This window comes from Hemicordylus capensis, chromosome 5, assembly GCF_027244095.1.
Source record: "Hemicordylus capensis ecotype Gifberg chromosome 5, rHemCap1.1.pri, whole genome shotgun sequence".
NCBI lineage: Eukaryota > Metazoa > Chordata > Lepidosauria > Squamata > Cordylidae > Hemicordylus > Hemicordylus capensis.
This window is the reverse complement of record NC_069661.1, coordinates 143,540,201-143,555,384: the sequence shown is the minus strand read 5'-3', so window position 1 is coordinate 143,555,384 and position 15,184 is coordinate 143,540,201. Positions and strand designations below refer to the sequence as shown.

The 15,184-nt window shown below is 44.0% G+C and overlaps 1 protein-coding gene across 4 annotated transcripts in view; it reads right to left on the bottom strand.

Annotated features, from left to right (window-relative positions):
• UPF2 (UPF2 regulator of nonsense mediated mRNA decay) overlaps positions 1–15,184 on the bottom strand; it is an 86,221-nt gene that overhangs the window by 49,521 nt on the left and 21,516 nt on the right. For 3 of the 4 annotated variants that reach the window (XM_053253423.1, XM_053253425.1, XM_053253424.1), the window contains exons 6-9: positions 11,742–11,891; positions 9,814–9,876; positions 7,385–7,488; positions 6,746–6,831 (exon numbers count right to left, since the gene is read on the bottom strand). In XM_053253423.1, coding sequence (XP_053109398.1) covers positions 6,746–6,831; positions 7,385–7,488; positions 9,814–9,876; positions 11,742–11,891 — 403 coding nt within the window. The remainder of the gene's footprint in view (positions 1–6,745; positions 6,832–7,384; positions 7,489–9,813; positions 9,877–11,741; positions 11,892–15,184) is intronic. The other variant, XM_053253426.1, reaches the window with a different exon arrangement.

Here is a 15,184-nt window from a genome sequence, read left to right as displayed (position 1 = left end):
AGAATATTTAATATGTAGCAAGATAGTATGTACTATTTCCATATCATCAATTTCTTAGTAAATTTATATCCTGTGTTTTTCAAAAATTGCACTCAATGGCTTATCAGCCTAACAAATACCCTGCTGTATACATCATTAACATTTTAAGAAGAACACTTGTAAAATTTTTGATGTTCAGATTGCTGAGTCAAGGCATGTAATCTTAACAAGTCATCATCAAATAGTTCCATAAAATACATAGTAAGTTTATGTAGGAAACAAGCAGCAGCAGCAGCATCCAAGCCCCACATGCTACATAGAAAACTCTTTTTAAAAAGGGGGGGGGAGAAGAGGACAGGTGGGAGTTTTCTACTGAGAATTGAACATTGGTACTCAGTAACTCTCCTAGGGAGCAAGAGGTTGCTGGTTCAAATCCCCACTGGTATGTTTCCCGGACTATGGGAAACACCTATATCGGGCAGCAGCAATCAGAAGATGCTGAAAGGCATCATCTCATACTGCGTGGGAGATGGCAATGGTAAACCCCTCCTGTATTCTACCAAAGAAAACTACATGGCTCTTTGGTCGCCAGGAGTCAACACCGACTCAATGGCACAACTTTTACTCACTGTGAAGGTTTCTTCTTTCTGGTGTAACAGAGTGTTATTCCACTCACATGGTTAAGGCAGGACTATCAAAATGAAGGGAACCTTTAAGAGCCTGTGTAACTTAAGGCACTCCCCCTTAAATTCTGTTGAAAAGCCAAGTAAAGAAATATCTCCCATTGAAGAAGTGTACCCATAGTAGAAGAAGATAGGTGAGAGAATATATTAGAGAAGTCCGAGGCCAAAAATCTGTATCTTTACATACAGATAATTCGACACATGACCCAGCCGACCATAGGAGGGCATAGATGCTTCCTGTTACACAACCAAGAAGAAACTTTAATGGCAAGTACCAATGTTTCATTCTCTGCTGGTGTAGGAGGGCACCCTTTGTGGGATATACTACAGCTCATCAACTGGTAGGTAAGGATGGGTCTAGCATACTGGCAGTCCCTGTTGCAAGACTCAACAAGTTCAGATGAAGTGAATGTGTCATTTCTAATGCCTGGTAAAAGTGGACAGAATTCCACATAGCTGTTTTACAGATTTATTCAAAGGAAGTGTTAGTGGAAAAGGTTGCAGATGTGGCTAATGATCTTGTGGCTTGAGCCATGACATGAGATGGCATAAGCAGATGTTGCACCTTATATTCCAGAAAAGTGCAGACCTTTATCCAACAGCTTCTGATCGATGTAGATATCTTTTGTCCCATGATAGCCAGCAAAAAGGAGACAATAGGAATCTGATTTGTGGAAGGAGATGCTCTAGAGATGTAAGCGCATAGAGCACACCGTACAGCTGTCATAAACCCCAAGTCTTACACTGAGTTGTCTCAGGATGAAGGGGTCATGATCCTGAGCAACACACTCTTGCCTGTGTTCTCTGAGTTGTAGGATGAACTCAAAACACTCCAATCCCCACCAGCAGTCACCCAGCTATGCTGCAGCCAGTGCTTAAGAAACAGACCCTTTAAGTCATTCCTGGTTCAAGTGGGGTTGCAGTCCTGGCTCTGTATTTAAGGCCTCAGTTTACCTCCACCATTTGCTGAAGCAACTGCATTGTGCATGCTTCTGTTCTTGGTTTCCCTGGCTCCTGGCCCTTTGCTTGTTTTTGGACTTCAACCCTGCCTGCCCCTATTGGACTGATCTTTGGCTCCTGACCTCTTGCTTGTTTGACTTCGCCTTGCCTGCTCTCACAGTGTACTTTCTGACCCACCTGACCCCTACCCCAGGTATGACAATATCTAGTTTATGCCACTGTTTCTCTTTAGAATACATTGGATGAAAATAGAACAAAAGGAAGGTACAGTACATGTTCTGGGATCTGTAGAAAAAAAGAGTTGACCTTAGGAGAAAGGGAAGGAGCCCAGAATTAGGTGGACTGACTCTTCAGAGGAAATGCACATACAGCACAGTCAGAGGTGCTGACACAGATGCACCTCGAAGGAAATGATGTAATGTGGATGGTTCAAGAACACGTTGGTCTGGGACAGATAGGAGACAGGCCAATGAAGAAGTGTGTCACTGGAGTGTGTTGGCTTAAGGCCTTTTTCTAAAAAGGCCAGTAATTCTCTCAGTCTGCAATGAGATAAATATGGAGGGCATTCTGGTAAGCTAACCAAAGAAAGCTTCTCCAGATATATTGATAAATACAGTTCGTAGAAGATCTACATGATGCTAAGTGTGTGTCCACAACCTGAGGGGAAGAACAGTGTTGTCTTATAATGTGGCTTCAGCCACCATCTGGCAAGCTGTAGCCATGCCAGACTGAGATGCAGAATGGGCCCTTGGCTGAGCAGATCTGCACGATGTGGTAGGAGGAGTAGTTCCATTATAGCTAGACTCACCAATTCCAAAAACCATGACCTCTTGGGATAGCATGATACTATTAGGAGCACTTCAGCTCCACCTGTGCACATTTTTCTGAGGAATCTATAAGCAGTACCACTGGGAACATGTATAGGAGAAGCAGAGACCATGGGGATGACAGAGCATCCACTAACTCCACTCCTTCTGTGGGAAACTGGGAGAAGAACCTGGGGAGCTTGGTGTTTACCAGAGAAGTAAAGAAGTCAACTTTAGGTATCCCCAACTGGAAGACCTGGTGAGGCTCCACTCCCCCAGGTGCAGTTCCTGGGGACTCAGCTGATAATCCCACTGACATGATGGGCTGTTATGAAGGCAAGATGCATTTCCACCCAGTGTAGATTATGATGCCTCCTGATGCAGTGATCTCGATCTGGTCCTGTCTCAGCGATCTAACCAATTGATACTATGGTGTTGTACTATTGCCATCTATTTTCCCTGTGCATTGGCTGACAGGCAATGCTAAAGCTTCACCTTGCCCTGGAGTAAACTGGGCAGCACAGGAGGAGCTTGTGTAAGTATGCATACATGTGTATGCCCTTCAGACACAGGTGGGCAACCAGCAGAGCCAGCATCTTTGTGAAGACTCTGGGCACTGAGGACAGACCAAAGGGAAGGGGCCTGTGTTGGAAGTGTTTCTGATAACAAAACCTCAAGAAGGACCAGCTGTCCAGGTGAATGGGACTATGCAGGCAAGCTCCCCTCAGGTCTATTGATGCTAAAATGTCCTGAAGTTGTAGGGATCCCCTATTTATTGTAGTTATTTCCTGTATCCTGACTGAACTGACTGCAGTACCCATTTCCTTAATGTAGACAGCTCCCAGGCACACCAGAAGTCGAAAGACATTCCCCCACTAGCGGTGGCCAGAAGTCAAGACTGCTGTCTTGAAATCTTGGACTGAAAGGCAAAGGATGAATGGCTCCAGATGCAAGTGGCTTGTCTGCCTGGGCTGTGTGGGTGGCTCCAAAAGGAGCAACATCCCCCCACAGGAGCGCTCCTGAGGCAAAAGGATGGCATATAAGCCCCAAAGGGCTGTGAACCTGCAGGCAGATCTTTTGACTTTCTTCGTAGGTGCTGAGGGGAGACTTAATAGATTGTGCAAACCATCGCACAATATCCTTAATTTCACATGCTAGCAAAATAATGCTCAGGATCATCCAAACGCAGATTAGAGCCCTACGTGGAAAGGGAAATGCTGGATATTCAAACTGGTTTCAGAAAAGGACAAGGAACAAGAGACATCATTGCTGATGCACACTGGATAATTGAGAAAGCCAAATAATACCAAAAAGAAGTCAATATGTGCTTTATTGACTACAGAAAAGCCTTTGATTGCATCAAACATGTTGAGTTGTGGAATATCCTTAGGAAAATGGGCATCCCAGAACATCTCATTGTTCTCATGAGAAACCTATACACAGGACAGGAAGCCACAGTCCAAAAGGAACATGGTGAAACAGACTGGTTCCAGATTGGCAAAGTAAGAAAAGGCTGTCTACTCTCGCCTTATTTATTCAACTTCTATGCTGAATATATACTGAGAGAAGCTGAATTGGAAGAAGATGAGTGTGGTTTTAAAGTTGGAGGAAGAAACATCAATAACCTGTGCTACGGTGATGACACCACTCTGACATCTGAGAATGCAGATGATCTGCAAGCTCTAGTAATGAAAGTCAAGGAGCACAGTGAAAAAATGGGACTACAACTATGTAAAGAAGACTAAACTATTGACAGTGGGCACAGCAACCAGCCTCACAATTGATAATGAAGACACTGAAGTGGTGGATAGCTTCTGCCTTTTAGGATCAACCATCAACAGTAAAGGATCCAGCAGTCAAGAAATACGCCAAAGATTAGCACTTGGTAGGGTTGCAACCAAGGCCTTGGAAAGGATATTTAGATGACGTGACGTGTCTATACCTACAAAGATTAGAATTGTTTGGACAATGGTTTTTCCCTATGGATGCGAAAGCTGGACTTTGAAGAAACAAGATAGAAAAAGTATTGATGCTTTTGAACTCTGGTGCTGAAGAAGACTTTTGAGGAAGGCCAGGAAAACAAACAAATGGCTCACAGAACAAATCAATCAAGAATTTTCACTCAAGATACAAATGACCAGGCTCAAACTATCATAGTTTGGACACATTATGTGAAGACCCAGCTCCCCTGAGAAGTCCATAATGCTGGAAAAAGTTGAAGGAAAGAGAAGAAGAGGACGACCAGCAGCAAGGTGGATGGATTTGATTAAGACAGCAAAGAATGTACCACTGAGAGACCTTAAAGGCCAAGTTGAAAACAGATCACCCTGGAGAGAATCTATCTATGTAGTCACTAAGAGTCGACACCAACTTTATGACACTTAATCCATCAATCAAAGGGACTGTGGTCAAGTTAGACTTAGAGATAGTATCTACTTGTCAATGTTTCTTCTGGCTACCACATTCACTCCCACAGCTCTCTCTGTGAACCCAACACAATCCAGAATAGCATCTGCTGTGAAAGCTATCTCTTTGAAACTGAGAGAAGGTGGTTCTTTGGAGCCATAGCAATCAGTGTCTCGATCTGACTTGGTCACTGGGAGGATTATTCAACAGTTCTATCCATAAGATGGAAGCCTTAGAAATTATTAAAGCTGTTGTGCCTGGCCAGATGGTTAAAGCTGATGCTCTGTGGGCACAGTGCACATAAGCTTCTACTTCTTGGTCAGTGGGTTCTCCAGATTAGTCCACTGGGCAATAAAACCAATGGCCCATCAGTTAAGGGAAGGAAAATTGAAAAAAATATTAAGTAGGTTGCTAGTGAGTTTACTAGAAGCGGGCATCTGCCAATTCTGCTTGAATGCATCTAGAAAATCTTCAGGCATCGGGACACTGGACTGCATAGGCTTGGATCTTGATAGTACCAAGGAGATCCATGAGGCAGACTCCTGTGCAGAGTGGTATGCAGCCTCCAGCCCCAATGTGGAAACCACCTGAGAGAGGAATGATACTCCTGCAAGAATAGCCACTGGGTATAGGAATGTGCATTTTGGCCCTGGTCATCTGACCATTCCCTCTCATCAGTGTCACTGGTCACTAGGTGAGTGGGGGAGGGACACTCCTCATTTTGGTCTGGTTGAGGCCAGGGGGTGACCCAGAGGAATGTGTATGTCAGGAGACCCCTCTCCCAACAACTCAGATGAGTGCATATCTGGTTGGGGAATGTTGCCTTGAGACTTCCCCTTGGTAACCCTTCTCCCCTTTTTGCTCTGGAACATAGCTATCATATACTGAGTCAGACCACTGGTCTATCTAGCTCAGTATTGTCTACACAGACTAGCAGCAGTTTCTCCAAGGTTGCAGGCGGGAACCTCTCTCAGCCCTATCTTGGATAAGCCAGAGAGGGAGCTTGAAACCTTCTGCTCTTCCCAGAGCGGCTCCATCCCCTGAGAGGAATATCTTACAGTGCTCACATGTGGTCTCCCATTCAAATGCAACCAGGGCAGACCCTGCTGAGCTAGGGGGACAAGTCATGCTTGCTACCACAAGACCAACTCTCCTCTCTTGTTCATGTTTCTCTCTCTGTCAGCAAGCTGAAGCAGCAAGAAACATGACTACAGCCCGAGCCCGAGCTCTTTGAAGAACCCTCTTTTTGGTTTGGGGAGGAGCATCAGAGCCAGCAAGGGCCTAGTGGCGCTCAATGTGTTCCTTCTAGAGGCTAAGCCATTGACACCCTGGAGTCATGAGTGTTTGGATGGGCTTTGCCCAAAAATCGAAGACAACCGCCTGCATGAGCTGGACAGAGGCCATTGGTTAAAAGAAAGGTTTAAAGAAAGAAAGAAAGAAAGAAAGAAAGAAAGAAAGAAAGAAAGAAAGAGAAGGAACAATTTTTTTTAAAAAAAAAATTTTTAGGGTGGGGGAGCTAGGAAGGTTAAGTAGAACAGAAGACTGCCCAGAAGGGGAGAATTCAGATGCAAGAAGAAAAACCAATAGGTGAGCACCAAAAGTGAAAAACAAGCAAGCTGGAAAAAGGTAGGCCCCCAATCAGAAAGAGCTGATATCGAGTGGCTCTATGGAGCATAGGCAGGACTAAAGAACTGAATGGGGACTACCCTCCAGAGACTCTAAAAGGTTCCCTTCTTTTGAATAGTTCTACCTCTAGAGAATGTGGTTGGAGATAACCCACAATGGATGCCCTCCTACACCAGCAGAGAGAAAAACAGACACCCACTGAACACACTGTAGCCCTGGAGCATAAGATACTCACTGGATCTTAATCAGCACCTTTAAAACTAAAACGCTTCCCTTAATTCTTACCTTTGTCGAGGAACTATGAAGAGAGCCCGAACCAACTTCCTTCTGTTAGCTTTTGTGTTCATATTCATGCAAAAATCCATTGCTGCCTATAGAAAGAAAAGTAAATGGAGTTTAAAGAAAGCACAACTTCAACAAATCTAAAACAAAAACAATACTGCGAGAATTTCTCTCAGCATAGACCAATGGTTTTTAAGTGCACAAAGCAGAGTGTTGCACTTCCCAGTACATGTGAGGAAGAGTGAAACTCTCCACAGTGAAACTCTCTTACAGTTTACACCAACATCCAAACAAACAACTTCTGATCAATTTATCAAAATCTATCCACGTCATGGAACCTATAGTTTTAACCAAGGATGGTGGCCAGAAAATAGGCCCTGTCACTGCTCAATCAGTGAGGCACCTGGAGTACATGCCAGTCTCCAGGCAAATGTCAGGTCATTTACTCTTCCTATATTGCTGTTGCTTTCAGGCTGCAATCCTAAACATGCATTCCGAGAGTTCTTCATGGCTCCTGCTGTTGCAGGATATTTCCTCCTGCAGGCTAGCAAAAGTCCCCGAGAGTCAGAACTGGCCCCCAGACCTTATCTTGTGCAGGCCTAATATAGACAGAAAGAGAAAGATACTAGATGCTTCTTGTACCTTGTCAATTAAGTCTCTATTTACACAGTTTGGGAGCTGTTGAAGGAAAGCGTCTACTATAAGTTTTAGGTGCGATCCAGTACTGGCTTCTTCATCTTCTTGTTCTATTCAAGGGTTAAAAGAAAGAAAGAAAACCAACAGCATATATATTCTGTCAAAAACAGTACATTTAATTGTACAAATCTGTTTCCCAGTTTGGTATAGTAACTCACCTTAGGGAGTATGATCACACTTTTTCAAAGAGGAAACAAAATACAGGAAAAAGTGCTCAATCCCTACAGGTCATTCCTTATCACAATCATTAAAGAACAGAAGAAAAGAGTAGAAGTAGATATGCATGGGGGTAGGGGTGGAGGGAGGACAGCAGAAGCCAAAGCTACATCCATTAACAATGAAACAGAAAATACAGAATAGCAGGCATGTGCATGCGACAGCAAAGGAGTGACTTATGAAGAAAGGAGAACCTGGATGTGTTCTCCTCTCCAAGATGACAAGGTGTCAGCCCACACATTCTAAGGAATGAAAAACCCTATGCAGGCGCCCAGGCTTGTGGAATCTTCACTAAGCCCCAACCTTTAGCAGCCTTGATACATTTCAGGCTCTACACGGAAAATGGCCTCAGAATCATAAATACCAAAGTAAAGTTCCTATTGTGAAGCCTGTCACCAACCTCTTAGAAGTTATTGTTAGGAGAAAAAAGGTAACAACTGTTGGCCTCCTCATGGATATCACATTGGATCTCTCTGGAATATTACTGTATGTTCTTTGAATGTGTGGAGTATTTTCTAACACAAATACATATTTAAGTGTCAAAGTGAAGCTATATATGCATCTCTCAGCAACCTAACTGCACTTATACGAACAGGACAAGTATTTTAAATGATAGAAGGAATACCTTTGTTTCAGTCCCTCACTTCCTTTCACTACCCAATGGCACAGAATGAAGAATGCAGAATTAACTCTCCCTCCTTAGTATGCCAATCTGCACTCTCAGCACGCTTGTGCCACAATCAATGTTCTCATCTCCAGGGAGTGCGTATGTCCTCCCTGGAATGCGTTGCCACTCCAAGAGGGAAAAGGGAGGAGGAAAGACTAGCTTTCTTCCTCATATTAGAAAGCACTACCATATTTTGACAGGTTTAGTTCTACCATCCACAACACTGTTCTTGCTATGAATACCAACATAACTCAGTCAAGCTCATCACAGATGAGCCTGTAAATACTGCAGTTGTACACAGATGGAAATGTAACTAAGGAACAGATACAGCCACCAGAAGCTTTTGAGAAAGCCTCCAAGGCACTAAATTATTCCACTGAGTTCTATGGGATATGACTAAAGATCTACAGAATTGTGATTGGCCATAGTAGCCATCCAAAGTGTGTGGTTATCACCAAATGTTCCCAGTAACAGGGATTCCCAGATGTTGACTACAACTTCCATAATCACCAGCCAAAAACCACTGCAGATGGGGCTTATGGGAGTTGGAGTCGTCAATATCTGGGAATCCCTGCTATAGAGAGCACTGGTTGTCACAAATCTCCCACCAGCCCCCTTGACTCAAGAGAGTGGAGGGGCCTTCTTCCTACCATTGTGCTAGCTTTAGAGGCACTCTGCAGCCATAGCTCAAAATCATGCTGTATGGTGTTTGTTTGTTTTTTAAAAAGTGAGAGAGAGAAAGAGAGAAACGAAATTGAGAACCTAGATTTTCAACCAAAAATCATCTGATCCTATATCAACTTTAAATACTGTTGTAAACGTATCAGTGTCCCTACAGAAAGCCTTCACTATCTTTGAATTTCATAGTGAGATTGCTTAGTTTGTGAATTCAGATTACAGCCACTGTAAAGCCACTTGTGAATTCAGATTAAAGCCCTATAATTGAAAGGCAAGTAGAGTTGGCACCATCTAGTTTTCATTTCTGCAGATGAGTTTCAGAAGGCTGGAAAGTTCTCTTTTTATTGGGCATGTGAGTGTTAGTGAAACTGAAAGACTGCACCTACCTTTTGTCTGTTTCCCCCCCACCAGTGCTCATTAAAAATGAGCATGCCCCATTTCACTTAGTCATGAACTACTAGATGCTACTCAAGGTAAATGCATTCAAACTGGCACCTGGAACTTTAATTCAGTAATGTTCCCCTACAGAAACTAATATTTTAAGCTCACTGTTGAACTATACTTATTAATAATACCTAAATCATTTTCCTCAATCACCTCCTCTGTTGAGTGAAGACTCAGTGTGTAAACATTAAACAGTCATATTGTCTTTCATTCCTACAGAAGTTTTAGAGAGCACTTATTTGCAACCCTTATGGCTGCAGATATTGGACATTCATCATTCTTCCTGAAACCTGTGTCTAACTTCTACCCCTTGTAAGCTTATCTATGCCAAAACACCCTCTTCTCCTTCAGATACCACCTCAAAACTCACTTCTTGCAGCTTGCTTTCCGTCACTATTTTCAGCTCCGGTGCTATCTGCTCCCTGTTTCTTGCCTAATCACATTAAAAATAGAACAAAAATTTTTAAACACACCCATAAACAAAACATGACATAGAAGTAAACCTTTATTTTGGGGAAAAAAGAGAAGTCTGATAAAGCGGCTTATTTTTCTTTTATACAAGCTCCCTCCCCAAGATTGTTACTTCCCATCACAACAATATGCAATGAACATTTTAAATATCTTGGGGCATGAAGCATATTTATGACTTTATACTCACTATCATCATTAAGTCGTGTAAAAAGCAGATAGCGCCATAGTGGATTCCCTTAATTTGAATTTCATGCCAAAAAGAGAGAGTGTGTACATACGTCAGTATCAACTGGTCTTGTCTCATTAAAAAGCATACTGTATGTTTAAAGACAAGCCAAATATCCACTGGGCTAGTACTTAGCACTGCTGAGGCCGAATGATCTGCACCATCGCGTCAATACTGCACAGAGGTGGCTGTCATCTCCATGCTATACAGTACTGCACACTTCCAATGCAGGGGGCATTCTTTACAGGAGCAGAGCCCCATACTGGATTCCCCAGTAACAGCTGGGATAACATACGACGTGCTGCAGGAGGTGTACGCAGGGTGAGGTACAGGGGAAAGCCCTCAGAAGGACTATCCCTCCCATTTCTGAGATGGTTTAGAATTCCATTTCCCATAAAAGGAGCCTACACACACCGGAAGCATGTAGTACTGTATGGAGACAAGTGCACTGCAATCAGCAGCCTACATATGACACCACAATGGTACAAATTATTCGGCTTTGACACTGCCAAAGTACAGGCCTAATATCCACACATTTTACTTGAATTTTTACAATCTCTTCACAATTCTGCGAAGCAGCCATTGAACAAACTGAATATTATTCTTCTCCCCACTTTGTTATATTCAAACACTCTCACACACCTTATGGCAGCACTTGTAAGCTTACAAAGTGTTTTACAGCCCATTCCAGTCACTCCAACAATGCTATGAAACAGGTAAACTATAGCTTGTGCTCTATAAATGGAAGAACTGAAGGTGAAATTATCTAAATTTCCTGAGAATAGTTAGCAAATCCTTGAAGTCCTCCAATTATAACCACAGTTTCCTCAAAAGTTAGCACTGGCCTTGGAAAACAGGGTTACATTGGGCACAACACTATTCCAGAAGTGGCCAAGCCTTCTTGTCCACACACAGAAACCTGTTTGAACATAAAACCTTTGGGATGGCAACCAGTTATCCTAACAGAAAAATATGGTGTAGTTTCAAAGAGACTAAATAAAGGCTCCTCAAGGATATATTGAATGACCACCTCAATCACTACCACGTTTGGCAACAAGCAATTGTCACATTCTCAGGGGAAAGTGGAGTCCCATATCTACACACACACACCTACACACACACACACCTTGATCTTAGCCTATATAATACTACGCACAACTCTTTATCACTCATATTTCTGCTGCCATTGAGTTGTACAGAGCAGACCTCGTTACCTTCTCATTATTAGTAAACTCTTGCCAAATAGTAGTTTTTCTGTGTTCACATGCAATGGATGCTCTCAGGTTACAAGAGCAAGTATCACTGACATCAGGCACCAGCAATAATGAACAGTATTCCATTATTCATGTAATGCTGTTGCTTTCCTGTCAGTGGTATGGATGCACATTGGTTATGGAAATGCTATGCAATAGAAGTCATGCAAAAAGGGTAGATGGAACTATAGTTGTGCATGGCTGCAGACAGAACATGTTAGCATCACCAGTAGTATATCCACAGTGTTATAAATACTGGCGGGGAGGGAGGGTGTATTGCTAAGGACTAGTTTAGTAATAATTGTTTTAAAACTAAGTACAAGATAACCCTCCATGTTATTCGTTTACCTTGCTCATCAAGTAGCTTTTTTGTGAGATCTTCTGCTTCATCCCCACAGTCTAACTCAAGGGCATCATCATTAATATCCAGATTTTCCAGGTCTAACTCCAAATCTTCAGAACCAGACACATCTTTGTTATCCTTCACTTCTTTTAATTCTGTTTCAAAAATAATCAAATAATATATATTTATTGTTTTATTTCCACCTTACTCTTCAGGCTCTAAATATTTAAACATATTTTTAAAAAGTGAAATATAGAACACAACTGCTTAGTCATCTAGCAAAAAAGCCAGTCACCTCTCTGAATCTTCCAGAGCGTCCTTCCACTTCTGCAAGAAAATTAAGTCCTTTTTCATAACAGGAAGAGTGGCAAAACCGGTTTCCACCAATCCTGTGCTACTGCTGTATTAGTTAGGAAAAGGAACATTGGACTTAGCTGTGAAGGGTTCTTTTTCCCTGTGTCTGGAGCTCATCATTATGGATTTAGTATGGAGCATGCTCAGAAGACAGGACTGATGTCATTGTAGTTTTAACTTCCTGCTACCAGGAAGCTCTAGACCCCAGTTCCAAGAGTGTAGTGAGGAGCAGCAGTAGTAAAAACAGGAAAGAACTCCCTAAACTTCTGAGAAAAAACAAGTATGTACAACTGGAGAGAAATAAGGGCAGAGAGGTTAGTGAGATGGAAGTACCATATGTACATCCATAGACTCCACCCAAAAGCTGCTATCCATAGTACTATCCAAAGGTCGTAAGAGAAGGTAACGTCCACATACATCTGGGTGGGCATGATGAGCTCCAGAAACAGGGAAAAAGACTCCTTCACAGGTAAGACCAATGTTCCTATTCCCCCTGTGCTAGAGCTCATAATTATGGGACATGTTCAAGCAGTCTAAACGTGGGAGGGAGATGTACCTATACAACCTGTTGAAGCATGCAGCATCTGAAAGCTGCCTGTGGTGCGTAGAGAGAAGAAATCTTACAGTGTCGAATGAAGGGACCAGATAGCGGCTTTGCAAATGTCAGATAATGGTGCCTGGGCTGAGAAAGCTGCTGGGGTCGTGGTGCTGTGCATAGAGTGAGCCATGATTCCTGCTGGTACTAGAAGATTAAGTGTCTTGTATGTAATGCTGATGCACTCCCTGAACCAATGTGACACGAAAAGCAAATCAGACTTGTGCAATTCAGCTGTGCGACGAAGATAGGTGAGCAGAGTCCTGCATACATCCAGTTTATACCAAGTCCTCTCTTTGTTGTGGACAGGCGCTGGACAGAAAGAGGGGAGGACAATGTCCTGGGAGTGGTGGAAAATTGAATTGACCTGGAGGATGAATGTGGGATCCATATTCAAACACCACAGCCTTTGGCTGGAACAGGCACAACTCTTTGTCGGCCAATGGGGTGTCCAACTCTAAAACCCTGCGGGCCGATGTTATGGCCACCAGGAACAGGACCTTGTAAGAGAGAAGTTTGAGATTGATGTCTGACAGGGGCACCAAAAGGGGTTGGGTCAGGGTGTTCAGGACCTTATTCAGACTCCAGAATGAAAAACGCTGGATAGTGGGAGGCGCAAGGTTAGAAGCTCCTTTTAGGAAGCAAGAGAAGTGAAGAGAAGATAGACCAGGTTCTGCTAAGTCAAGGCCAGAGGCCAGCACCGAAGCCTGGTGTCTAAGGGTACTGGGCCTAAGGTGAAGGCCTACACTTGCCTGAAGGAAGCTGAGGACATCAGGAACCCCTATGATGAGTGGATTTAAATGCTTCCTGCAGGCCCACCTGGAGAATGCCGCCCATGTAGCCTGGTAGATCGACTGGGTGGATGGACAGCAGGAGACTAGGACAGTGTCTTGGACCAGGGCCAAATACCCCTTGGCTGCTAGTCTGTTGTGTTCAATGTCCAGGCACAGAGTTGGAGCCACCCCAGCTCCAGATGTAGAATGGGCCCCTAGGATAGAAGGTCCATGCATACTGGGAGACACCACAGGTGCCATGTGGACAGGTTGACTAGGTCGGAAAACCATGGCCTCCTGGGCCAATGAGGAGCCACCAGGATCAGGTGGGCCAGCTCTCGGATCAGCTTTCTGCTCACCTTGTTGGTGATGGTCATTGGTAGAAAGACAAAAAGGAGATCTTTGAGCCAACTGGTGTTGAGGGCATAAATGGCTTCTGCCACTGGAGAATGGTATCTTGAGAAGAAGTGCGGGAGCTGATGATTCAGAAGAAAGGTGAACAGATCCACTAGAGGCTCGCCCAGGTGTGCTGTTATGAGCTGGAATACCTCTGGATGGAGGGCCCATTCCACCGGGTCCACTATCCTTTGACTGAGGCAGTCAGCTTGATTGTTCTCTGTCCCACTTAGGTGTTCCGATGTGATGGGCAGCAAACGAAGTTCTGCCCACTGAAAAAGGCGGTCGGTTTCCTCCATCAGTGCTTGTGACCTTGTGTCCCCCTGGTGGTTGATGTGAGCCTTCGTGATGATGTTGTCCATCATCCTGAGGAGCACATGCCATCCCTGAAGATGATGTTGGAATTCTAACAGGGCAAGTCTTGCTGCTTTGAGTTTCACGTAGTTTATGTTCCTGTTTGCATATACCTGTGACCATGAGCCTTGGGCTGGAATGCCTAGGCAGTGAGCGACCCATCCCTTCAAACTGTCATCTGTGGTTACTGTGATCCGTTGTGGAATGGTTACTGATAGACCATTACTCATAGCCAGAGACATCCACCATTCGAAGGACCTGCGTCCCTTCTTGGGAAGAGCAACATGTTTGTGCGTACCTGCCATGCTGTCACATTGATGTGCAAGAGGAGCCACTGTAGAGGGCAGGAGTGCCACCTGGACCAGGGCGCAGATTCAATGCATACTGCCATGGATCCCAACACTTGTGAGAGGAGCATGAGGTCCACAGTCTAGGATCATAGGAGCGGTTGAAGAAGAGACACGAGTTTGTTCCTCCGGTAGGGAGACTGAGTCCTGGGCTGTGTTGAATATTGCGCCCAGGTACTGAAGTGTCTAAACAAGTGTCCAGTGGCTTTTTGCTTTTTTCACTATAAAACCATGGTCTCTGAGGCACTGAAGTGAATGGTGAACTGCTCTCTTGGCTTGTCCAAGAGAAGGAGCCTAGATGAGGAGGCCACCAAGGAACAGGTAAATATGCATCTCCTGAAGGCGTAGGTATGCAATCAGTGTGACCATGATTTTTGTGACTACCCTGGGCACTGATGACAGGCTGAAGAGGAGGGCCCTTTATTGAAAATGTTGCCCGTTGTAGACAGAGCATAGGTACCTCCCTGTACGAGGGGCAGATGGGCACGTGCAGGTACGCTTTGGATAGATCCAGTGATGCCAGGAAGTTGTGAGGTTGAATGGCCTCCTTGATGGAGTGAAGGGATTCCATCCTGATTTTTTTTTCCCCTGACACTTGTTCAGGCATTTTAGGTCCAGGACCTCCCTCA